Source organism: Coloeus monedula, assembly GCF_965178545.1.
Source record: "Coloeus monedula genome assembly, chromosome: 1".
Taxonomy (NCBI): domain Eukaryota; kingdom Metazoa; phylum Chordata; class Aves; order Passeriformes; family Corvidae; genus Coloeus; species Coloeus monedula.
Window position 1 is genome coordinate 143,488,676 of NC_138781.1, and position 26,454 is coordinate 143,515,129.

The 26,454-nt window shown below is 36.4% G+C and overlaps 1 protein-coding gene across 3 annotated transcripts in view; it reads right to left on the minus strand.

Moving 5' to 3' along the window:
• The window catches only part of CSMD3 (CUB and Sushi multiple domains 3), a gene marked incomplete at both ends in the record, with an annotated part of 604,245 nt that overhangs the window by 373,008 nt on the left and 204,783 nt on the right, over positions 1–26,454 (minus strand). For all 3 annotated transcript variants that reach the window (XM_082293775.1, XM_082293774.1, XM_082293773.1), the window contains one exon: positions 11,720–11,832. In XM_082293775.1, the coding sequence (XP_082149901.1) occupies positions 11,720–11,832 (113 nt within the window). The remainder of the gene's footprint in view (positions 1–11,719; positions 11,833–26,454) is intronic.

The window sequence follows — 26,454 nt, forward strand, 5'->3', positions numbered from 1 at the left end:
GAAAGGGTAGAAAGGAGGATTCTGGGAACTACGAACTTGTCAGCATCACCTCTGTGCCTGGGAAAACCATAGAACAGAATCCTCCTAGGAGCTGTGCTAAGCCACATGGATGACAGGGAGGTGATTTGGAGCAGTAGTACAGCTTCACCAAGGGCAAGTCCTCTCTAATCAACCTAGTGGTGGACCAACTGCATCAATCAACAAAGGGTCACATATGTCATCTATTTGGACTTATGCAAAGCCTTGGATGGGATCCTTCACAACACCCCTCTGTCTAAAGTGAAGAGAAATGGATTCTATGGGTGAACTGTTCAATGGATGACAAATTGCTTGGACAGTTGTGTCCAGAGGGTAATGGTCAACAGTTTAGTGTTCTGATAGACATTGTGGAAAGGTGGTTTCCCTCTGGGGTCCATATTGGGATCAGTATTATTTAGTGTCTTCATCAATGATGTAAACTGAGGCATTGAATGCACCCTCAGCCAGTTTGAAGACTGCAAGAAGCAAAGTGCTGTGGCTGACACATCAGAGGGATAGGATACCATTCATAGAGACCTGGACAAGCCTGAGGAATGGCCTATGAGAAGGTCGTTAAATTGAACAAGGCCAAGTGCAAGGTTCTGTACCTGGCTCAGGGCAACCCCTGGCATCAATACAGCCTGGAAGATGAATGGATTGAGAGCAGCCCTGCCAAGGACCTGGAAGTGTTGATGCATGAGAGACTGGACATGACCCAACAATGTGCTTTTGCAGCCCTGAAGGCCAGTTGTATCCAGGGCTGCACCAAAAGCAGTGTGGGCAGCAGGGCCAGGGAGGCAATTTTGCTCCTTTTCTCCGCCCTTGTGAGATCCCATCTGGAGTGCTGAGTCCAGATCTGGAGGCGTCAACACAGGAAGAACATAGATCTGTTACAGAAGGTCCAGAGCAGGGCCGTGAAGATAAATAGATGGATGGAGCACCTCTCCTATGCAGGAAAGCTGAGAGAATTCAGACTGTTCAGCCTGGGAAAGAAATTTGTCCTGGCTGACTGTTCAATCCAACTAGCACAGACTAGATTCCAACCGGGGTATGTATCATACAAGAAGTCAGAATTATTCAACAGAATCCCTCCAGGTTCAATCTCCTTATTACTGCCCATCTTGTCAGCTAAATCCTTCTCTCACAATCCCTCGCTCTCCACTCTAACCATTTTACTTTCCTCTCTGTGTTTCTTCTACATATTCAGAAAATTTCATTCAATGTTCATATTGACTGGATCCAGACAAAAAAAAAAAAAAAAGGATTTTGACATCTATAAAACAAAGCAAGTAAGTACATTAGAAAGAAACACACAATACAACATATATCAATGCTAGAAACACTTCAGTATTCACACTGCTATTCTACGTTTGCTCTGACAATTTTCAGACAGACTTTGAAGGTTTGAACACCATGGTTCTCAGGGCACTTTTATGAAGTTTTCTTTTAAATATGAATGGTACTGAAATTTCTCATAATAAAGATCTAAAGAAATTACATAGCTGAGAATCTCTTTGGTACTAGTTAGTGATTTTGCACATTAACAAATTCCACAGAATAATATTCACCAGTATGCAAGGTATATTGCCTCAGCTGCATTTAAGTGAAAACCTTTTGTTGAACAGAGATATATGTTTAATCATTTCCTGGTGCTTGTGAATGGGGAAAAAAAATAATTCTTTCAGCTTTCTCATACTGCTACTGGTACAGTACACAAATAAAGCAGTCAATGTTTTAAAGTATAAAGAGATCCATTCACTGGAACTAAAGTGGAGAAAGTGTAACTGGGAATTAAAAAGGTAGTTCAGAAAATTTAATTTCTTACTTGAAGAATCATTAGAAGATTAACTTTTCATTAAATAGACTTGACTCCTTATTTACTGGGGGATACCTTGCAAAAGGTATTTTTACTTCTCAAATTAGATAATCTTAGACTTAATTTTAAAGAGTAATGTCAAACGTCCCGAACCTTATCTATACTGGGAATGAGTAAAAACGGTATCATCTCATTTAACACTAAAAAATAACTTCTGACACAACATCTTGCATGGGTCACTTGCATATTCATATTCCAAAGCAGAATTTTGGATTTATTTTTTCTATTATAAAAATAATAACTTTCCTATCTTTAGGCAGGAGGTTATCCATCATGTTATTCAGTCTTCCAGCATATGGTGTGGTTAGTTTTTACAAATAATAGACCAGGGAGAAACATTTAAAGACCACAGCAGCTGTATTTCACATATTTTATGCCTGAACATATACCTAGCCAGTTCATAAAATTAACATTAAAATTAAAATTAAATAACTACTCTGCATTTATAACCTCAAGGCCATGAGGATATGCTTTCTCTCACAAATGCAAGTGTTCTCAGTAACTAAATAATGAACAATTCCCAATTTAGGTTAAAGAGAATAGAGATAGACAGAAAGAAAATTTATTTCTGCATAATAATTTATGCAGGTTGATTGGAAAGTACATGGGAAAATTTGAGTGTGAGGGTAGACAAAAAATCCCATATTTAGTTACTTCATTATCGAGTTCTCTTCCTCTGCCTGTTGTTTTCTTATCAAAATTATTTCTTTCCTTGTGTTTGGTAGAAAATCACCCCTCTGAAATGTAAAATTACCTCCTAGAACTAAAAAAAAAGTTGAAAATGCTGAGTGAGGGAAGAGAGAGAGAAGGAAATGGGAATAAATCTTCCGGCAGAAATAAATCCAATGCATCTGATGTCAGTGACACTATTAGTTTTAACATTTAAAATCTACTTTCTAAAGTTAGACCACATCAGGTTTGTTTCCTTTAATGTACAGTAAACTTTATAATGGTCAAAACTATTAATAATCTAACTTGAATGGCTAATTGCATTCAATTATTGTGAAAGGATTTTCACAGGAGTAAAATATAAATAATTTAATAAAAAACCCAAGTATATTATGAGAACATTTCCATGTCAACAATTTTCCATGAGGAAACAAAATCTTCCAACATTTAATCTTAATACCACTAAATATTCTGAATGTAAACAAGTGTTTTATTCCAGGTCTTTCTTTCAGTTGTTTTGTCATTCTGACATGAACAGATTGTCATATTAAGGAGAGATTAACATATTAAGCTGTTTGGTAGCTATGAAGCATACAGATGTGTAGGTTAACATATTAATGATTTGACCTTATCAAAATGAAGTATTTTGAAGGTCCTATACACTCTAGAGTTCATGTACTATTAATAGAAGATTTCAACTGCCATAGAAAATTTATTTTCCTAGTCAATTTTCCTTGAATTTTGGTGGATTTTCTTAGATGAAATATTTTCAGTAGATGTATAATATATATATATATATACATATAGAGAGAGATATGCATTAATATAGGTAAAAATCTAAATATAAATATTATATACATTTTATATATTTATTTAAAAATTTATTAATATATTGAAATAGGTGTATATATATGTATATACATGTGTATATATATGTATATATATGTGTATATATATAAATAGGATCACTAAAACCACACTGAGGTTTAAATAATTCTTTTCCCTTCCAGAAACCAGGACTCTTCACATTGCCTATGGATTTTATAGTTTCAATATAATATTTTCCTAGATTTTTAGAGTTGTTTGAAATCTTTTATTTCATTTCAGTTTATAAATTCCCGAACTTTCAACAAAAGTTACCCAAGTAAAGAAAATGCTTTCTAAGCATTACCTAAATTGAAATAAAGAGTAATTCACTACTTTTTTCCTATCTTCTGCAGAGGAGTTGGAATTACTTACAGTCAGTAGTACATAAAATATTATCATTTGCTCTTTTGTAAACAATAAAGAGGAGTATGTAGAGTAGTAAATGAAACAAAGATATTAAAATTTTTGAATGCCCCTAAAATATCAGTGGTTTTCCTTTATGGTAAATTGAAATTAAGAAGATGCATCCATTAAATCATTAAAATGGAAAGGACTCTTTACTGCATCAGTTAACACTTGTTCCAGAAGTAAGTAACAATCTATCAAATTAAACATTAGCACAGACTATCATGTCTTAATATTTAATGTTAGTTCTGCTGACTTTTTAAAATGAAATATGATCTAACTTGAAATAAAAAAGTTGAATTAAAATTTTAAAATTAGATGTCTCTGGATCCATACACAGTATCAGAACTAACTGCCAATAGTTGTGTTATTAAAACCTATCATTGTGAGAATTCTAAAAATAAGTTGTTTAAATTTGGGGATGGTCAACAAAATGCAACATTTTTTCTCTTCTTCACAACTTGACTACAACAAAATCAATGTCATTCTGTGCACTGTAATTATGTGGGCGTATAGTTGTGAATAAAAGACATCTGAAGGGTAAAAAGGTGAAAAATAATGTGTTTAGAAAATATATCTCAGTATGAGATAAAGTGTGGCTGACAGACCCAGGAGTATGAGAATCCACTAAAAGCATTTACTAATGTGACAATGTATGCACTTTAAGCTCTTGTTATGCCTGGAGGTGAATAAAAATAACAAACTTCTGAGAAACTCTGGTAATTTCAGTCTATGAAGAGAGGATTCCTCTCTCCTCTCTCCACTGCAGAATCAGGTAGCCATCTGGGCTGTTTTGACAAAATAAGTTCAAGGTCTTAAAAGTCACAGATTCACAACTCTGATAACTAAGTATCTGTCTTAAAAAAAAAAAAAAAAAAAAAAAAAATAGTAAAAATCTGTCATCTGTCAAATATAATATCAGTGAAAGCAGCAACTTATTTTCACTGGCCTAAGCAGAAAATACATCCCTTTTCTAAGTAGCAGACCTCTAAAATGTGACTCAAGTGATGAGTACCTTTCTTTCTCCTACGGAATCTCAAGCCCTTGAATATTCTGGTATTAAAAACCCATTTCAGTAAGTGAGTAGTAAATGTAAACTGAGATTAATATCTACATCAGTGTGTCTGTAATTGTACTATGCATACAAACTATTACAATAAATGGAAATCTAGTCATTGTAGTCAGTGGAATGTAGTGTTTTAATTAATTTTAAAGCACACATCTAAGACAGGATATAACAGGTACCTATATGCTGTTTCTTCCTTCCTGTCGTTCAGTTTCTATGCCAGAATTGCATGGTGTCCTGGTTTTTGCTAGGATAGAGCGAATTTTCTTCCTAGTTGCTGTTATAGTGCCATGTTTTGGATTTAGGATGAGAATAACACATTGATGTTTTAGTTCTTGCTGAGCAGGGCTCACCATGAGTCAAGGACTTTTCAGCTTCTCATGCTGCTCTGACAGCAATGAGGCTGAGGGTGCACAAGAAGCTGAAAACAAACACAGCTGGGAGAGCTGACCCCAACTGGCCAAAGGACTATTCCATACCATATGACATCATGCTAAACAGGGGATGAGGGAACTTGTCTGGGAGGTGCTCAGGGACTGGAAGGAAATTGGCTGGCAGGTGGTGAGTTGCTTTGTGCACCACTAGTTTTGCATATTCTTTAGTCATTATTACTACTTTCCCACCCTCTTCTGTCCTGTTAAATTGACTTTATCCCAATCCATGAGTTTTACCTTTTTTCTGATTCTCTCTACTGTCTCGCTGGGAGCAAATATCTGCATAGTGTTTAGGTGTCAGACATGCTAAACACACCATGTGATCTGTAAGTTCTAACTTGCTAACACCATGTAGATGTCTCTTCTACTCTAGAGCACCTCTACCCAACACCTACCATGTGGTCAGCTGAATCACTCTGCAACCCACACTGGCAGGATTAGCAAGGTATCAAGAAGGCTCAGTTACCCATACATAATTTGAGTTGCAGAAATTTTGTAACTTCATAACATATGTCTTGGTAACACCTTGGTTTGTCTGCCAAAGAGCTTCTGCACTTCTGCCACTGCCACAGAAATATCTTGGGTACCCTGGGTGATTTCAGTGATCCATCAGTGCACAGATATACAGGTACAGTGCTTCACAGCTCTCCAGCTTTAATCTGTATATAGACACCTATAGATGTCTAAACAAAAATCTTACCTATGTCTCTGTTACAACTGCTGGTCTTTCAGCACTAGTACAGTATACTGTTTGTTGCAATAGCTTTTGAAATAAGGAATGAATGACAAAATCAGATTTAATTTTCGAATGTTGTGAAAAAGTGATAGACAGTTTTCCCCTTCTGGCAAGTCTAGCCATGATGTTGTAAGGCAGCTTAGTACTATTGTTCTTTACCTGATTGGCAATTGCTTTACATTCTGTCTGAAAGCAAAGCAAACTAAAAAATTTAAGAAAAGATAACTCCATAAATAATTTATGAATGAAGATACATTTCTATTCATAAAAAAAGTGACAGAAGGAAAAACAAAGTAACAATAGAAAATCAAGCAGAGCAAGGAGAAATTTTCAATATCTTTTTCTTCATATTTCATCCCACATTCAAGGTTCTCACATTTATCCAACCTCAGCTCCACATAGTTGGTTGTCAAGTATGAAGGAGACTAACTATTTGCATATGAGCAGGACAACTAAATTTTATTCTATTTTGAAAAGTTCATGGATATATTTCATAGCTTCATCTGTATTTTCGTATAAGCAAAGATTGTTAATGGATGGCAAATGTGTTTGTGCACTCAGTTTACATATTTGATACTATTTTGCTCAAAGTGGAAACATGAGTTTTCACATGTCTTAAACAGAGGTAAACAAACAGGGGAAGTTAACAAAATCAGTTAAGAAATGGATTTCTCAAGTGAAATGAATAGAAATTGTAGGGCTACTGTTGAAACCTTCCAGAGCTTTAAGGGAGGACGAAGGTAGAGAGTGAGAGGAAAAGGATGCTGAATCTAAAAAGAAAAGTTATACATGCTTAAAGTAATGTCTATCAGAAAATGAAGATTTTTTTCTTTTTCTGAAAGCCTTTTCTGAATCTGGGTTTGCTTGATATAAAGAAGATTGAAGTTTGTGTATGCCATTCATAAGACCAGATGCTGGGAAGCTAACTTAACCCCTCTGTCCACTTAGATAATATTATAGATTCATACATAAATGATAAGAGTACAAAAAGTAACCAACAGAAAGCAGCAACCAAAAGGAACTGCAAATGGAAGGAGTATAAAAGCACAACTAATTTTAGAAACAGGAAAAGAGGATTACTGGTGCCAAGGAAGGAGCTGCTTCAAAAAGATCCAAAGAAGCTTTTGTTCTACTTCAGCCAACAGTTTCTGATTCAAAGGGAGTTTCAACAAAGCAACAAGAAGAGAAAACATCAAGACAAGGAACTCTCAGTGAATAGAAAGAAGTGCTGAAACACAGATGACCAGGCAAGCAAGAGTAAGTGGGTTATGACACCACAACCTAGGTAGGGAAACATTTTGATTCTCCTCTAATTGAAATTTCTTACTGAAATTTCTCTTCTAGTCACATTGGTTATTGTTTACCAATGTCTTTTAAATATTGTATAAATTAATACCTTTCATTAATAAAATTGCCTATTAAAGAAAGTAATACACATAACTCACATGACTATGTACTGAGAGAAACTGAGATCTTTCCACAGTTTCATGTACCTCAGCAGATTTCATTTTTTCTGTATAAGTCAATTAAAAAAATTTTTAAATGCTTTAAAGTCCTTTGCCTGTTTGCAAGGTCTTAAACAGAAAATTAGGAAAATATGTTTAATTACATTAAAAGTCTGTTTACAAAAAATTACATAATACCCTAGGTTTTCTATTTTTTTGTTGCTGTGGGTTTTTTTTTTCCATATGCAACTGTATTTTGATTTTCCAGTGCATCACTTTTATTCTTTTCAAATGTCTAGGCCAAAATAGCTTTAGGTATTACACTGAAGCTCGGCCATGCGAGGCTGCCTTATGAAAAAGAATCTTAAAACCCAGTTTTCATAAAATCAAGAGAACAGAAGGGAATAAGACTATAATTAGTATAAAGGCCAGGGATTTGGTAGCAGAGGGGTGTAGGGCTGAACATGTGACCTCTGCCTTCAGGAGGCATTGAGCTGTCCCATGCTAGTCACAACTGGCCACATCTGGCTCCAAAATGGACCCACCACAGGACAAAACAGAGTCCATCAGTAGAATTTGTGACAACTTTATGAAGATGTATATAAGATAAGGCAATAAACACTGAGGGAAATGAACAAGGTCAGACAATGAGTGCTCCATTCCAGAGCTAGTAATACCCTCAAAGGGATTGGAATCCATGGGTAACCCACACTGGAGCAGGTTCTTTCACTAAGAGGCTATGGCCCATGGTCAACGTACATCAAGGCAGAAGAAATGAGTAAGAGGGAAGAAATGGCAGAGGAAAAGAGTGAGAAATGAGGAGTAGCAGAAATTAACTCTTACACTTTGACCTGAACCTCCTGCACTGGCTATCTCACCAAAGAGACAAAGGGTAATCTGTAGTGGAATAGAGGAAGGGGAAGTATTTGGAATGAAGATAAGGTCCAAAGAGGAGAGTAAATAAGGACATTTTGTCCAGGAGAGTAGCTGATGAGTGATTTGCCACATCTTCATTTCAACCATGAAACTTTTCACTCTTGTTCTTCCTATTTTCTGCCCTGTTGTACTGTGAGGATGGAGTGAATGAGTGGTGGTGAGAGGGCTTCACTTCTACTCAGGGTTAAACCATCACCCAAATACACTAGCACAAAATGCACATTTGTGCAAACAAAATCAGTAAGCCAAGGGAGTGATTAGCTGAAAAGTGCCACACAATGACAGACTAAAATTATGCAGTATTCTGAAGTTCAGAATTTGGACCCAGGTCCTTCAAAATATGTAACAATGGGCTAAAGAAAATAAAACTAGAGGAAGTACTAAGAAATTAATAATTCTGGTTGTAGTGGTACTATGTAGCAAATATTATGTTTCAAAGAGGAAACTCAGAAAGAAGCTACAGACAATCTACATTAATTAAGCAGGGAAGGAGCAAGATTTTAACACAGTTATTACTATGTAGCACTCTCATAATACAAGCTATTGAAAGAATTAACAGATGCCCTCTCAAAAGTAATGCAGAAATAAACTCTTGAAAAGAAAAACAATCACTTGTAGTACATGGCTTTCTGCAACACTTTTAAAATTTTTATTCAGTTATCTGGTTTTCAGAAAACTCATGTCAGAACATCAGTGAAATTAAAGTTTGAAAATTGTCATTACAAAAAGGCTTAATGTTATCTCTAACTGAAAAAGAATAAGATTACATGTGGATGCTAAAAGGCAGGAGCAGAGGAATTTTCCTGTGAAACTTTTCTTTCTCATGAGAGAGCAGTTAGAGAAATCCAGCTTCTCACAGCTTCTCTGTGAAAGCTTTTGTTCTCATGCGAACTGGATGGACAACAGTTCGAGAGAATGTAAACCATTTCTACACCTGCAAGTTGTTTTGAGAACTGTGAAAATTATTTTCCTTCTCTAAGAATAATATTCGGAAATGGGTGTCTTACTGCTCAATCTATCACCTTGAGAGGTGGTGGGCCAATAGGCCAATCATGTAATTTCTCTTTTGCAAACCATGCTATAAAAGGTATGGGTGATTAAACAAGGTCGCATCGGCCATATCATCTGACCTGGATTCATGTCGTGATTTTGCCATTCTCTGGGGATAACAGTGACAGTTACAGTTCTCAAAAAACTGAAAAATTTGTGTCATATATTTTTGTTTATTTTCTAAATGTATGAAAGGTTTTTAATATATCCCATCCATAGAAGTGTTCATGGCAGGGTTTGAGCAACCTGGTCTAGTGGAAGGTTCCCTGCTCATGGCACAGGGGGTGGAACTAGATGATCTTTAAGGTCCCTTTCAACCTAAACCATTCTACGATTCTATAATATTTATTTAATTTCTTCATGCTGTCTCCTTTAGTCTACCATTAACCTACCAGAAACTACTCATCCCTTATTATCTGACCATGTATTTTTACTATTTTTCTACTATCAAGGTTATTTTTTTATTGATCATATAGGCTTGAGTATGCACATTTAATTCCTTTACATGCTGAATTTTTTTACTCCCTACATTTATTTTAGAGTTGCAGAAGACATTTTCTTCATTTTAAGTATGGTGGGTTACTGCAGCATTTGACAACTTAGTGTTGAGCACACTTTAACATACCTTCAGCAATACACCATTAAAAATTAAATGAGCAAACAAATATAGTAAAACCCCCATTACTTAGTCACTACATTATTAGGCAGTAAAGAAAACTAGAAGACACACAGCATATTCAAATCTCCTACACCTACCAACTCACACATTTTATGTGTCCTGCATAAAACATATTTTTGAAAGTAAACATAAGCCTGTTCCCTTTCATTAGTTATTACCTCACATTTTTGGCAGAAATGCATGTATGTGTACCATGAGACATGGTTTGTTCTTCTTTTCTCACTAGTTCAAAAGAAACAGTTCAATACTCCAAATTACTTCACTTCAACCACCAAAATAGTTATCACATGGTTTCTCAAATGTGGGGTAGATTCAATAGAGAGAAGTCCTACTTTCTCTCTTTTTAACAGTTCCATAAGCTAGCAGCTTCCTATTAAAGAGTGTGGTTTATCATATGTGGTATGGAAAATATCATGCAAAAAATGAGTCAGTGCTTTTTATAAATCATTATTACAGCCCTGAAGCTACAGTAAGAAATTTTCTTTCATGTAAATTCACTCAGAATACACATTCAGGAACACCTATAAACTCAGGAAGTCCAAATCAAGATACACATTACTTGCTGAAAATAGTAATCAATTTTTTCTGTTCTTGTATGGAATATGCTATCTGAGGCAATCACACAGAGTTGTAAAATTTGCTGTTATCAAAGATCAACTTAAAAACATTAGTCACAGGCTTTTCTTAATTGCAATTTTTACATTACTTGACTAATTTTATCAGATTCTACAAAATTTTATGTAAGTAATGTCTTCGTATGCTAAATTTTCTATGAGAAACTGCAAAAGAAATTCCTGAATTAAATCTTGATAGGAATGCCATGATTAGTTTTTTCATCAGATAAATGGAAAAAGCACAAAACACAAAAAAGGATTACTGTTCCCTGAAGATCCATTGATACACTGTGGATGTTGAAAAATATTATTTACAGTATTACCATACACTAATGACATTCAGTTTTCATTAGCACTTCATCATCAGAAGGACCTTGTTCCAAACAGTGACATTCCCAAAATTATGCTTCAGATGCTTTTACTTTTACTCAAAATAAATGCTTGCTCATAAAAACAGTGTGTAAGAATCTTTCTGGTTAATTAAACCCTTAATAACGCAAAGCCTTCCAAAACATAGTAAATAGTAAAAGAGATTAAATGCTACTTTAGTAAACAGAAACTTACTCACTGCTTTACAAACATGACTAATACAACTATAGATTCAATTCCATAATTTAATGATAAATACATTATTTCTGTTACTGTTAACCAGTATCTTTCAGAATATTAGGACCTGTGCTAAGTACTTGCACAGGTTCAAGTAAAGCAGATATCTCCTGCAATTTTTTTTGGTAACTGAATTTAGATACACTGGATAATACACTGCCCATAATCTAATGTACTGTAATTTGATATAGCAAGTTGAAAAACAGGCTAGACTTATAAGGGCTTTTTTTAAGTGGCCCTTCCCTTTTCCTACAACTGCAGGCACTATTTTTCCTAGCAAATACAGCCACAACTAATAATGTATTTCTTTAAATGTACCTTGGTAGTGAGCACTAAATCCACGGTATCGGTGATTGCTGTCTGTTACAAAATGTAGTCTGAGCCAGTTTTTGTTGCTTATAACTGGAGGAGGTATATTCATTCCAGAGAGCCTGAATTAAAACAAATAAATAAAAAAAAAATATTAATAAAAGATTTCAAAATTATCAGGAAAACTTTTATATTCAACATAACGTTCACTGACATGCCCTCTGTGGGGCTTTTTATTTATCAATTAGTAGTGTTCTAACAAGCATGAACAGACAAAATTGTACACTATGCCTGACCAAGTGATGGGATACAAATCTGTGCTAAGCTAGGAACTACACAATCATGTTATTGGTCAGGCACAGCACTGTCAGGATGGAAGTACATGGTACTCAGGATAGAAAGAATTTGTGTCTACACAGGTCAGATAACGGGCTATACAGAACATTGCTCTGGGCACCAGGGAAAGTTTTGTACCCTGTGACTTTCACATTCAAGATATGGAAGAAGAGAGCTTAAATAATGCAAACTACTATCTAAAATGATAAAACAGACATCTACTTTTCAAGAGTAAGTAATTTTCTATATTCAGGGTATAAAGAAGAAAGAAATATTCCATCACTTGTGTGCATTTGAAATTTAGTTATTAGATGTACAAGAAGAGTAGGGAATTCTAGTGGATTGACCCCAGCTAGCAGTGAAGCACCACACAGCTGCTCTCTCCCTCCCTTCCCTGCCCCCAGCAATCATAAGGGGAAAGAACAGGAAGAGCAAAAGCAAGAAAGACTCTTCAAAAGACAGTTTAATAAGTGAAGAGTTGAGAAAAAAGGAAGTGATACAAAAGCAATCATTCACCATATTCCACAAATGGATCAATCAAAATGGTCTCCAAGCAATGATTAGCAGCTGTCTTTCAGCCCCTCTAATTTTTTTATTGCTTACCATTAGTTACGTGGTATGAAATATCCTTTTGGTCAATCTGGGTTTGTTGTCTAGTTTTTTTTTCCTTCCCAGTATCCTGCCTATGCCTGGTCTACTCACTGTGGGGACAGAGGAGGGGGAAAATAAAGTCTTGATGCTGTGCAAGCATGGCTCAGAAGTACCCAATATATAGTTGGGCTATCAACTCCGGTTTAATCACAAATCCAAACTACAGCACCTTATGGGCTTCTATGAAAAAAACTAACTACGAGCCTTTAGACCCAGTATACAAAATTACCTGGATTTTTATTGCTTTGGTTTTCTGTTTGGTTTTTAGCATCAGGATATTGCTCCAATTATAGTAGTCTTTCATTTTGACTTTCTCATTAAGGAAGTCTGAATTTAAGTTCTTTTTTTTGTTTGGGGGTTTTTGTGGGGGTTTTCTTTTTTTATTTTATTTTTAGATGAGATGCCATGTTATAAAGAAGGTGAATAAAGTTTAGATAGAAAAATCTTCCATCAAGCCAATAATACAAGATCTATTTCTCACCAAAACCAGAAAGATAAGTCACATCTTCAGGATGTCAACATACCATTTAGTCCTTCCATTTAGTTATAAAAAGAACTCTTCCTGTAGTTAAAATAAAATACTAGCCAAAAACTGTGCCATTTTATGTTCAGACATCAAGGATTCCTATTTTATTTTGAGAAAAACTCTATTCATAATAAATCAAGTAATTCTGAAGTGAATTTTTTAAGTGGAATAAAACCCCAAACCTTACTTAAATAAATAACTAATAAGCTTGTATAGGTACCATTCTGTGAGGAAGACTTCTGAAATAACAGTTTAGAGGTAGTGTTCTTTTCATCTTTTCCCACCCACTCTATCTCAAAACAAAACATGTTTAAGATCGCTTTCCAAATTTCTGAAACTGTACTAGCACCCTTGTTCCCTCAGGCACTTATATAAATGATAAAAGGCTTGACTGACACCACAGTCTATTAAAACTCCTTTAAATACTTGCAAAACAATGTTTTTATACTGTGGAAACACATTAGTTATCCAATTCATTTCGGTTGAATGACACATAGAATCTAAATTTTTTAAGTTTATGAAATTGACTTCAAATCCTAGATCCAAGCAATCCTGATGATGAATTTAAACAAAAAACCCAAGCAAACAAACAAAAAAACCCCAGTGCTATTAGATTGCAATAGGATGTGGTGAATGCTCTGTACCGATTGAAGTCAGAACTGATCTAGAATATGTATAAAATGTAAGAGGCAGAAGTCTACACCTTTCAATTAGAAAACATCAACTATTTCTGCATTTTCATGATGAATTTTAGAATGAAACACACTTCCTAACAGCCATAAAGTGGCTTTAGTTGCTACAAATTTCTTGTTGCAAATGTAAGAAGTATACTTTAATTTGAGGCTTGTTTCTGGAAGGTAGAGGTTTAGGTATCCTCTTTGGCACAGCTATTTCTCTGTACAATAATATTACCTAATGATGCAAGAGGAAATAGTTCTTTTGTTTAAATTCTCACTCTATAAATAATTGTTAGGCAATACAGAGAGAGAGGCAACAACCTTTCACTGCTTGCATATTTTAGAATAAACATTTTACTGGAAGATGTCTTACTACACAATTGTAATAAAATAAGGCTGTAAAACACATTTCTTAACACCTATTTTGACTCATATATATTATGCCTATAAGAAGGTTTCTCTTTAATAATCACAAAACCATGTGAAAAATAAATTGCGAGTTGATTTTCCGAGGCATGAGAAAATGTCACCCTAGACATTTAAATAAGCTCACAGTAAAAGAATAATTTTGTTTCTAAAATAGCTAAAAATCTAGTTTACCTATCAAATCAGGTATTTATTAACACATCTATCCTTAGATCTATGCTAACCTCTAATTAAATTCACAGTTTCTACAATCTGATATTTTTACAGTTCATTGTTTCTATGGCATTCTCCCCAGAAAGTAGATTTGTTAGTGGACAAAATTTATTCTGTTGATATAACTGCCCCTTTTCTAATGTCAGTTTATCTTCTCAGGAAATTATAAAGCTGTTCACCATTACAGTGACCCATTGGCAGCCCAACCTACTTCAGTGTCAGCTGCTATTCCAAGCATAGTTATGCTGCATCATCTACAATATTTTCCTAAAATTCAAAGTAAAACACTCTATCTTCCACATAAAGGAAATGCAGCTGTCTCATGTTCTTTTATATTTCAGAAGATGTAGCTCCCTCTCAAGCTGCACAGAATCCTTCATAGTAAATTTCAGTCAACAGAGAGTAGGCTTCCCTTCTGCAGCTTTCATAAACTCTTAAAAATGTTCATGGAGAATCTTGGCTGTGAACCAGAGATTTAAAGTATCTTACCATTATGTGTAGTCAACAGCATTGACTTTTACCTACTGCAAAATGTATTTGAAAAAAGAAGCGCTTACTGAAACAATGCACCTTTGTTGCTAAACATGGGATTTGTAGAAGTGTAAGACTGTGTATGTAGATATGCCAGTGAAATTCCCATCTATGCACTTTATTTGCTTTGCGTGTAAACCACAGTTTATGGAAGAAATAGGGCGTTGCAGCGGGGATTACTGCAACAAGCATATTTCAAACCAGGAGTCCGAAGTATATATGGAAGGATTCGTGGTAGATGTTTCAGAGATGTTTATTTCTCCAGCCGCATGGCTGGGGCTCTGCTCAGGAACCCCGCAGTCACGGGGCCCAAGGGTCCTTGCCCACACCAGGGAACCCAAACCAACCAATGGGGAATGAGGCTGAGCAGGGGCAGGGAAACCCCGTGCCTCCCCCCCAGGGCCCCTCTCCCAGGGCTCCATGGCAGGGGGAGGGACCCCAACAACAAGGGACTAACATTTTTGCGAATCAAAATTTCATTCTTCTTGCACTTCATTACAACAGCATGCCTCCTTTCTCTTCCTTTATACATTATTTAGGTAGTAATTAAAAAAAAAAAAAAAAATCTGCTTTAGGCTAATTCTGATCCAGTGAAGTCAATTATTATTTCATTTGCCCTCAAAATTCTAACACATAATTGCCACCTTAAGTGGTGGAATTCAGGTTTGGTGTGTTTTCTTTTTTTAATATCATAGTGCACGTCCTCTATTTCTTCCAGAGAAGGAACACTATACATTTACTTTAATATTTGAAATGTACAGTCAGAGCTATAATCTTGACAAGTACTTTAAACATTCCTGTCTTGTTCATGTACCAAACCAACTTTAATTTCTAAAAATCATCTAAAACTACAGTTCTTACAAACATATTATCACTGATTGTCACAATTGTCAATACACTGATTATTATGATGTAATGCAGGCCTTAATTTAGGCATTCAATATGTCCAAATATATTCCAAACAGATAAAACGTTTTGCTTTTTTTTAAATAAACAGCAAAGTTTTTTCCTAAAACTTTTAAATTAAGCATATATTTTCTATGTTTCCTCACATGCTAGGAGATTCACAGAAGTGGAATTAATAGGAAAAAAAAAAATTTAGGTTGCTACCACATCTATAAACAGTGCTGAAACCCACTGTAATACTACCAAAGCCTTAGGATAGCAAAGACTTACATCTTAGCATGACTAAGTGTATACCTAGATCTCATTGCTCATATGCATGCACTACAAAATCCTAAGTGCTTGTTTCGATGCAAACTGCAGCTGTGTGGTTTCTTTCTCATTGGTATTATTTGCATGTTGAAATAAAACTACCGCATAAAAAATCTTTGATTAAAAAAGGGCAAATTATCACACTTTTTGATAAGGCCTATGCATGTTCATGCATGTGCTACTGGGGCTTAATACTTACACAGCATAATACAGTACAAAGGAGAGTAGCTTTGAAAAGAGAGGAAAGACATGCCCAAAAGAACAGTACCTGATCAATGACCTATCTGGTTTAATTAAATTTTGCTTAAATTAGGCAGTACTTGTATTAAATATAAATTTGTAGTATCAACCACTTGCAGATTATTGTGTCTCCTGTGTATACAACATATACACATTAGCAAAGATGTCTGGCATCCATTCCTTTGTTCCCCATGACTGCCTTGATCCCATAAAGCAACAGCTCCTGTAGCAAGCTTCATAATAAACCTCTTTTGCAAAGAATCCACCCCACAATGCAGATTAAAGGGCACAAGATTAAAACTCAGGTCTCTCATTTAATAAATCCAGATCTGTTTAGAAACAACCAGTTGCACACTAGAGAAGCAAACCTGATGCCAACTGAATATTTAATACATTACTTGATTTGGAAGATCCTGAGGGATTTAATGATTAAGTTAACATATCCCCCCTGTTCCATTAACCCAGTTTGTATGATGTTTACAATGAAGTTCAGACACTAACCTAACTTAATCCTTTGGTCAAGCACTAAAAGAGTAAGTTGTAGGTACAAAAATGCTGCTAGCGAGGATTTTCTTGCTATTTTCTAAGTCCGTGAGAGATTTTTCTCTCTCACAGAAGAGGTAGCAGGGAATGTAAACAACCAAGCCACCTGCAACCTTGGAAAGTCTTGTTTATGGTATAGTAGAAAAATATTTTGACAATGGATGTTTTAGGATTTTAGCCAATCACCCCCAAGGGGTGGCTGGTCCTTTGTCCAATTAGACTATGAAGAAAAAAGTCTATAAAAGAGTTTGTAAAATAATTAAATAAATCAATCTTGCTGCACTATTCCTGCCTGCTGGATCTCCTCCTCCTCCTCCTCCCCATGGCTGCGGGACACGGTGATATACCATAGGAACCAGGCCTGCGGTGATAATAAGTATTTTGTATGACTAGGCATATCAATATTTTTTATGTTTCCAATTTCAGTGATGAGAGATTAATGGGTCTTAATGGCAGTCATTATAGATGGGAATGTCTGTTGCATGACAGCTTTGGGTACTGTTTTTTTTTTTCATGGAAATGTTCTATCCAAATTATATTAAATCATTTTGAAGCAAGGACACTGCTCTGACCTATATTGTCAAAAAGCAAAAAAAAGCTCCACCAACTTCTTGTATTTCTTACAAAATCTGTTGCTGTCTGAGAACTCAAGATTTGATTTTTTTAAGATATCAAATAAATATTAAATGCTAATAGGCATTTTCAGTTATCTTTGGATAACAACAAAGGTCAACAAAATGGAAAATTGGCTGTAAATTTTGCTTCTGTGAAGCATTTCCAATATAAAGTATTTTAAGACATGTGGTTTCCCTAGAATTTTAATTGCATCTTACATTTATGCAGTATTAACATGTATAATATTGGTATATCTGTATTACAGAAAAAGACTTAATGAGACATCTCTGTGACAGAATCTATAGAACTTTTATGTAAGTTGAGTTTTTCATTTAATTGTATGCGTGAAACTCAAACTGCAGGTGGGTTGCCTCAGGGCTGCTCTTGTGTGTGCAGTCAGTACACTCAAGTCATTAATTCCCTGGATGATTAAGGAATTGTCCATTTTGTGAGATAACAGACTGGCTTCAGAAAAGAGACTAACTTGAAAGGTAATCACAATATCAAACTAAGCAGTTTTCTAGATGAGTCTTCAAATCATTAAAACAAGAAATAACACAGGAAGAGAAAGATTACCTTGGAAATAAAACAAGCATATAAATAAAGAAAACAAAAGAAGAGGATTGGGTTATTCTTCTTCATTGCCATAGTTCAATGTCCAGTCATAGGGAATGGCAGAACACATCATTCCAAGGAGAATTTTAAGGGTAATAATTCAGTCTTTAAAGAGGAAAGAAGAAAAAGTCTTCTCTTCCTAAAACAAGTTCATTCTCAATGATAAATATTAATTAGAAAAGTAAAGGAAAAATGTCCAAAAGAAAAGTGTCTGAAATTTAACACTCTACTAGCAGTTTGAGGTTAATGTATAACCCAAGTTTTAAGTGGTTATGAAGTTAGCAAAAGACCTAATTCCTATGGTCAGTCCCTGCAATATTTATAGCAGGACTGAGCATTTTATGTATCTGAGAATGAGGACACTCAGAAATTTGAAACTATATTAATTGTTGTTTCCATATCTCAGAACTGCAGCCAAATGAATGACAAAAAGCTGGTTTTTGTTTTTAGAACAGTAAATTATCACTCTTCAAATTTTACCTCATGAGCTATTTAGAACTAAACTAAGGGTTTAGATTGAAACCTCACTGCAAACACTTATTTCTGATTTATAAAACAAAAAATGAAAACTTAAATAAGCGAGTGTTTGGGAAGAAGAGGAAAAAAAGTTCTACATTATTTAACCTTGAAAAAAATACTTGTACTGTAAAGTACTTTAATAATATATTGATTAATTTTAAAGTTATTCATCTAGAGGGATAAAAATAATTCATCTTTTGACTCTTTTTGTCAAGTACATGATGATGTCTGAAAGACCAAAAAAAAGTGGTTTAAAAATGTCAGTGTTGAAATATGTGGAAGCTTTGTCTTGCCTTTGCAATGCTGGAAAAAGTTCAATTCTGGAGTAAAGTAACTGTCATATAAACCAACTCTATGAGAAGCCTGTGTATGATCATTAAGGACTGAATAAAAGTCCAAGTGATGATTAATGAAAGTTTGTAGTACTGGACATACGAAATGCTGAAAAGTGCCAAGATTAAGAAATACTTTTTAACTTCAGAAGTTGATTGCACCCTATAAAGCCAGATGTTCCTATGTCAAAGTTTTCCAAATAATCTCTTGATTTGACAGAATAATAAAGTATGAGGAAAGGAGCCTTCTAAACCCACAACTGCTAGCCTATGACACATGTAGTCTTGTCTTTGTGACATAAGTAAATAACACTGATGAACAGTGTTGTGTCCTGATTGCATGCAGGCCTACTACAAGCTGCTGATTTTCATATAAATGTCAGGGCCTTAGAAGGAGTAATTTTTCATAAATGTGATTCAAATACACACAAAGTGACCTCACACTTACAACTCAATTTCCCTGAGCAGGTCTTGGAAGGAATATAAATACATATTAACTTCACCTGGGCTGCACATGGTGGTTAAGGCATAGACCTTTCTACCACACAAGCTGTGGCAAGTTGCACACACAGCTCCTTGATGTAATTGATGAGACCAAGCTCAGGGCAGTCAACAAAGAGCAGAGGCAGATGAGTCTTAATGCTCCACTGAGAAGATACAGGCCCAGCTGGTGCAGGCTGTGCAGTTTAGGCCTCCCACAAAGACACTGATCCTGCTGGCCCAGAAGCTATGATAAGGTGGACACCAATAACTGTCCTAGGATGTTTTTTTCCTGTGAATGTTAAAGCAAACTGTCTCTTTCAAGAATCCCAAATCTGAGGGCCTTGGCTGGAGAGTGGAGGACCCTGGACAGGTATAAAGATGAATGTGATTATCTGAGCATTTCCCATGGAACCCTGCACACTTCTTCCCCTTACTTTAACAACTAATCTAAATAAAACTAAATTGAATACAACTTGTATTCATGGTTTAGTATAGTTTGGGTTTTTAGTAAAGAGGTAGTTTTTTAGTAAAGAGGGCTTCAGGCACGAAAGTCATTCTCTTGCAAAGAGGTGCTTACAGCTTCCTCTATGACCAAACAGAACCAATCAACTGGCTAGTTTGAATATTGGCAACTTTTTTAAGCCACTTAAGAAGCTTGGCACGCCTCTGTGATCCACATTTAAGAATGGACAAACCCCGGGAAAGCTCTCTTGCTTCCAGCTTTTGGACAGGTAACTGGGGAGTTGTGGCGTGGCCCAGCGGGGCCAGGCCGGGCCCTGCTCGGTGCAACCCAGCCGGGTCGGCCATGGCGCATCTTGGCAGAAGATCTCAGCCACGTCTGCTCGCTGGACACCTGGCCCAGCCCCCTCAGCGTGGGCCAGTCCCCCCCCAGCCGTGCTCCATGCAAGCAGCCCTGCAGCGCAGCTCGGCCAAGCCAGCCCTCCACCCAGTGGAGCTGAAAATTCATCCGAGACCACTGCCCAGCAAAGATCATGTGACCAACAGTGAGAGGCGGATTCCAGCTGCAGGGCCCAGGTGAGATTAACGCTTTTAGTGCTATAAAATTCCTCCAGAGCAGATGAAGCCTGCAGACATCAATCCTCTCCCAAGTCAAAGGAAAAGGAAAGGTGAAGCCACGTGAAGAAAACACCATAAAGACACCAAAGTCAGTGAAGAAGGAAGAGCTGAAACCCTGAGGGAGGAGAAAGAGGAGATGCTGCAAGTCTAGAAGCTGAAATTCTGTTGTAAAGCTATGGTGATGGACTATGATATATCAGAGTACCTGTTGTAATTTCATGAAAGCATGGGGGGGTAGTGTTCAAACTGCAATTGTGAGCAAAAGTACCTGTGCTGAAGTAAGCAAATGTTGAAGTAGCTGTGATATTGATGAGAAGCTTGAACAGAGAGAGATGAAAGTGATGAAGACCCTTGCTCCCAGGGGAGGAGGAGGACCTCTGTTTCCGGAGCTGAAGATGCTCCCGGAGATAGGTGAAGAGAACCTTTATTTCTGAGCAGCTCAACCTTAAAATGGTACCCCAGTAGCTCAAGATTGGACCCTCGAAAACAGTTGTGGGGAAAGCTGTGAGCGAGCAGAGAACAAACCTGAGCAGCTGTCTCACTGTGACATTGAAGCCATGAGAGAACTGTTTCTTGTGGAGATGTCTCCATAGCATGAGCAAGAGAGACTCCTCTCCCTAAGTGAACTGAAAAAGATTATTATAGAGGTGGCATACTGACTGAAAAAATCTCTAGGGTTGTTTTTTTACATTGTCAGTGGGAGAAGGGAGAAAGGTGGTGGTAGGAGAGGTGTTCTGCAGGTTTAGTCTGACTTTTTTCTTCTTTCTTTTAGGTCTGTTAATAAACTTCTTTATATTCTTTTAAGTTTTGTGCCTGCTTTGCTTTCTCCTAATTCGTATCTCACAGAAGGAAAATATGTAAGTAATGGATATTTTGAACCAAACCACTACACTTACCAATACTTCTTTGGGTAACAGTCAAGCTGAATAACTGGGACCATTACCTGTGAGAGGCTTATATAGTTTACCTCTCTTAAAATGTTGCCATATTCAGTTTCTGAACCAGCTGTTTTCTTTTCAATTCTATATAACAAATTGTTATACCTACAGGTATTGCCTGAATAGAGGAAGGAAGCTTGTTCTTGAGCCCTTCTGGTAAGTGTTATTAAATGAACCAAACTAAAAACTTAAAAATATTACACTTTCACTACAATTTGATGTTCTGCGATAGTACTTGTTACACACAAAATCTTGTTGGGACGCAAAAGAATAGCCCCATGTCAAAATTATTATGAGTCAAGTTAATGCTTTAACAGACTAACAGTCTAAATATTTACAAGTCTTATACTACCAGTAAATTCTTCAATTAAAGAATTTTTTCTAATATCTATCCCTTTTCTCTAGTGTTAAGTTCAAATTTTCAGTGTCCCTCAGCATCCTGAGGTCAGCACTTCATTCTTTCCCAAATAGAAAGGAAAAAAAAATTATTGTGAGTCATTCTGCCCCTCTAGTATGCTCTGATGAGGCCTCACCCAGATTACTGCATCCAGCTCTGAAGTGCCCAGGACAAGAAGGACATAAGCCTGTTGGAGTACAGAGGGGATCCATGAAAATGATTAGAGGGATGAGGAATGGCTGAGAGAATTGGGACTTCTCAGCCTGGAGAAGGAAAGACTCCCAGGTGACTTAACTGTGGCCTTTCAGTACCTGAGGGGAGCCTACAAAAAAGTTTGAAAGGAACTTTGACAAGGGCATGTAGGACAAGGAAAATGGCGTTAAACTAAAAGAGAGTGGGTTTCGATCAGATATTAGGAAGAAATTTTTTGCTGTAAGGATGGTGAAGCAGTGGACCATGTTGCCAGAAGCTGTGGATACCCCATCCCTGGGAGTGTTCGTGGCCAGGCTGGATAGGGCTCCAAGTACCCTGGTCTAGAGGATGGTGTCCCTGCCCAGATCAGAGGGGTTGGAACTAGATCATCTTTAGGGTCCTTCCAACCCACAACATTCTATAATTCTATGACCAGTATCCTGAGATTATCATGATACATCTCTCCTTCCTCAGTCTTGAATCATACTTGGGCTATCTGATGCTTCTTAAACAGAATCTTTTTTTTTCTGTTTGTGTGTTGCGCAGCAACTGCTTAGGGTTGTCAAACCTTTGGTATACATGATAGTCATATAGTCACTTGACCAGTAGACAAAGACAAGATAAAAACAGCTCAGGTCAAGACACTTCAGAAGAGTCCTAAGAGAATCCAGCTGTCAGATCAATACACGGTGATACAAGGCCTGCGGCCGCTTCCCAGTAATCAGGCAAAAGTCATATTTACTGACTTATCCGTTGCTATCAGTATGGGCAGATTCACACTAAAGAAACTTGGAGGCACTAGAAATAGGGAGCAAAGAGTACTTCTCCATGAAGCTATATCTCATTTAACTTCTTTCCCTAATCCTTAGTGTTTCATGTAACTAGTTAAAATGAAAACCTCATATAGGTATGCAGTAGTCAAACTGGTAAAAGACTCTAATTGTATTTTCTGTACTGCATGAAAGGAAATTGGCATGCAGCTCTGGATGGTGATAAAGTTTAAAATATAAGTCAAATTACTCCCACTCTGCAGCAAAATTAAGAACCCTATGGGTCTTATAAGAAAAAGTACTTTTAGAATCTGAGTTTTCCTGAGTATCTGCCACTGTAGTTACTCATATTCAGATATTAATTCAAAATGCAAATACATCTTAAAAGAGTTGTTCCTTATTAGAATAAAAATTCTAAATGCTGTCATTTTAAGTCTGAGTCAGTTATGCTATTTCATCTTTTAAGAGTGATAATAAGACAGTCCTGAAATGCCTTTAAAGAACAACTCATCAATACAAAGTAAGAGGATAAACATTAAACAGTTCATTTCAAACTACAGGTGATCTTTTTCTGAGCCTTCACTTCTTCTTGTTTCTTCCCTTTGAAAATGTATCAAGGTAGATACTGAAATCTGCCAAAAAAGGCTCATTTTACTGAATAATTTAAATATAATTGTAGTCAAGGAATCCACGCAGATTACTCACAGAGCCATTCACCTTACTTTCCACCTTATATGGAAGGTGGATTAATATTTTGCTCAGTTATACATTGTGCAAGAACTTTCTTCTATATACCCAACATTGTGCCTCCTTCTAATTCTACTGGATTTATAACATTAGACATTTAATTGTTTTAATTGATTGCATTTATCTGTAGTGATTTTTCCCCCTTCTTCAATATATCTGTAAGATAATAAATTTCTTACTCACTAATTTTATACAACTTTCATTTCGAAATATTTGACAAATACCAAGAAACTGTACCATCTTTTATATAATAAAAATAATCATTTAAAAAAATTCCAACACATAGACAATATTTTGTTCTCAACCACAAAAATCTAAGAAAAAATCAGAAACTGCCTGGGCTGTAAGGGCACCCTCTTGACCCTGACTAGCCCTACCTGGGGACTCTGTTATGCCTCTGCCTTGGACCCAGGAACCCCATTCCAGCTCAGCCTAAGACTGCTCCAGTTCTGTTCTTGGTCATCTTTGTTTGACTGGGCTCCTGGAGGGATCTGGGGCCTGGTTTATCACTTACCACATTGAAGGCTGTCAATTGACTTTAAGTCCCTGGCTGTGACACCTGTGTTCAGCTGCTGGGGGACTGCATACCACAGGTGAGTGAATAGGAAATGTGGCCCCTTGGCTCCCAGTTGTTCCCACCTTGCTCCTGTTAAACCTAGATAGAAATAGACTTCAAATCTCCCAATTAAACTGGTCTAGTCATTAAAACTGCTTTCTATAACAATTGATCTCCTTTAAACAACATTATGAATTTATTGTTGTTCTGTGTACTTGATCATACTTCTCTTTACAGTAGTTGTAACATTCATATCCAAATGTTCTCTGCAGCATTTAGGGAAACATTTCTAACATTTTTTGTTTGGAGAATTTTTAAGATGTTATGATAAAATTAAATGTGGATATTGTACACTTCCATCACTTTTACTTCACAGACATATAAGGAATAAAATGCTTTTAAAACAAAGGACCAAGCCTTTGAAATTATCTGAGTAATAAGGGACAGGACAGTTCACATTTAGCCCTATTAGATATGAATTAAAAAGAGAGAAGGGAATTGGGCAAGTATTATCAGCATGCATGCACAACACCTCATTTTGAGAGAAATTACTTTTACGCTTTACAAGATTTTAGACTCTAATTCCTAGTTTGATGGTTCCTAATAAAAAAACTCCAAAGTAAACAATTAAGAACACATGATCTGTTTCTATTTATATGACTAGGTGAGATTTAAAAATCTAAATTTTTTCCCCTTGCAGACCTTGTCAAAGGAGGCTCTTGTAACAGAAACTGTGAAACTTGGAGGAATGCACTGGGTTTTTGTAGCAAGGTTTTGGTAGATGGAGTGGCTACAGTGGTGGCTTCTGTGAGAAGCTGCTAGGAGCTTGCCCTATGTCCAACAGCACAAATACCAGTTAGCTGCAAGATGGATCCACTGCAGGCTGAGGACAAGCCCACCAGTGGCAGTGGTAACACCTCTGGGATAAAGTATTTAGAAGAGGGAAAGACTGCTGCACAATCGCAGCTGGAAGAGAGGAGTGAGAATATGTGAGCCAAACAGCTCTGCAGACACCAAGGCACTGAAGAGAGAGCTGGTGCCTTGGGTGCTGGAGAAATTTCTCCTGCAGCTTGTGGTGAAGACAATGGTGAGGGAAGCTGTTCTCAGAAAAGTAGTGTAAAAACACTGAAGATCTCTTTCTCTAACCTGACAAAGACGTGAAAATAACAGCAGCTGAAGTCAACAATAAAGACATACAAAGTGCATTTTTTCCTCTATTTTTGCAACAATGGTGAGTAACTATCAGAGCAGATTTTAAAAAAAAAAAAAAAAAGGAGAAGAAGAGTTGGGTATTTTATCACTTAGGACTTTTAAGAGAGACAGGTTGTTGTTTTTTTTGGTTTTTTGTTTTTTTTAAATTAGCACAGAAAACCAAAAGAAATGCACAAGCCTCTCTTTTACAGGAGGGGGCACTAGATTATCCACTAGCTCTTTCTGGCACTAAATCCTGTATCTATGAAACACATATTGAATTTTAAAAATTAAAAGAGTTACTTTTCTCATCCAAAAACAATGCCTTTGTTACTGACCCCAAGACTAGTGACTAAAGTTCTCTCTTTTGTTCTTTACTCAGAATCAATGACCTCTTCTGTTCTGTGTATATTCTGTAGATTACTGGCATGGCTAGGCAATCAAGAGCAACACCTCTGAGATATTCAAGTTAGCACCAAGCATCTCATTAAATCTGAGTTCTGAACGTCACACATCTGCTTTACAGTTTGAACCACTGGAGAGCATGCAATGTGGACATCAGATACCGACTGAATGAGCCCCACAGTCCTTCCCCTTTGTGCCACATAGCTAACTTGCTGGAGTTAAAACACTCCTGTGTTTCAAACTGAAAAAACATTCAGACATACTCATGCACTCAAAAGCATGAATGATTGCACTGAGCAAGGATTCCTATTGTTGCAACTTTACTGCTTCCGATTCTAGACCTAGGCTGGTGTGACACTGAACTCAACCCTGTAGATAAACATGAACTAATGTGTGTGTAAAGAGAGTCTGGGCCAAACTCTACTGACTGACAAGAGATCATGTTGTAAAGGATTCTACAGTTTGCTGACTCAATATATTGATTATTGAGTTTACATATACTAGGATATCCAGAAAAAGCAAGGACATAGTCTGTCAGTGTGTTTAATA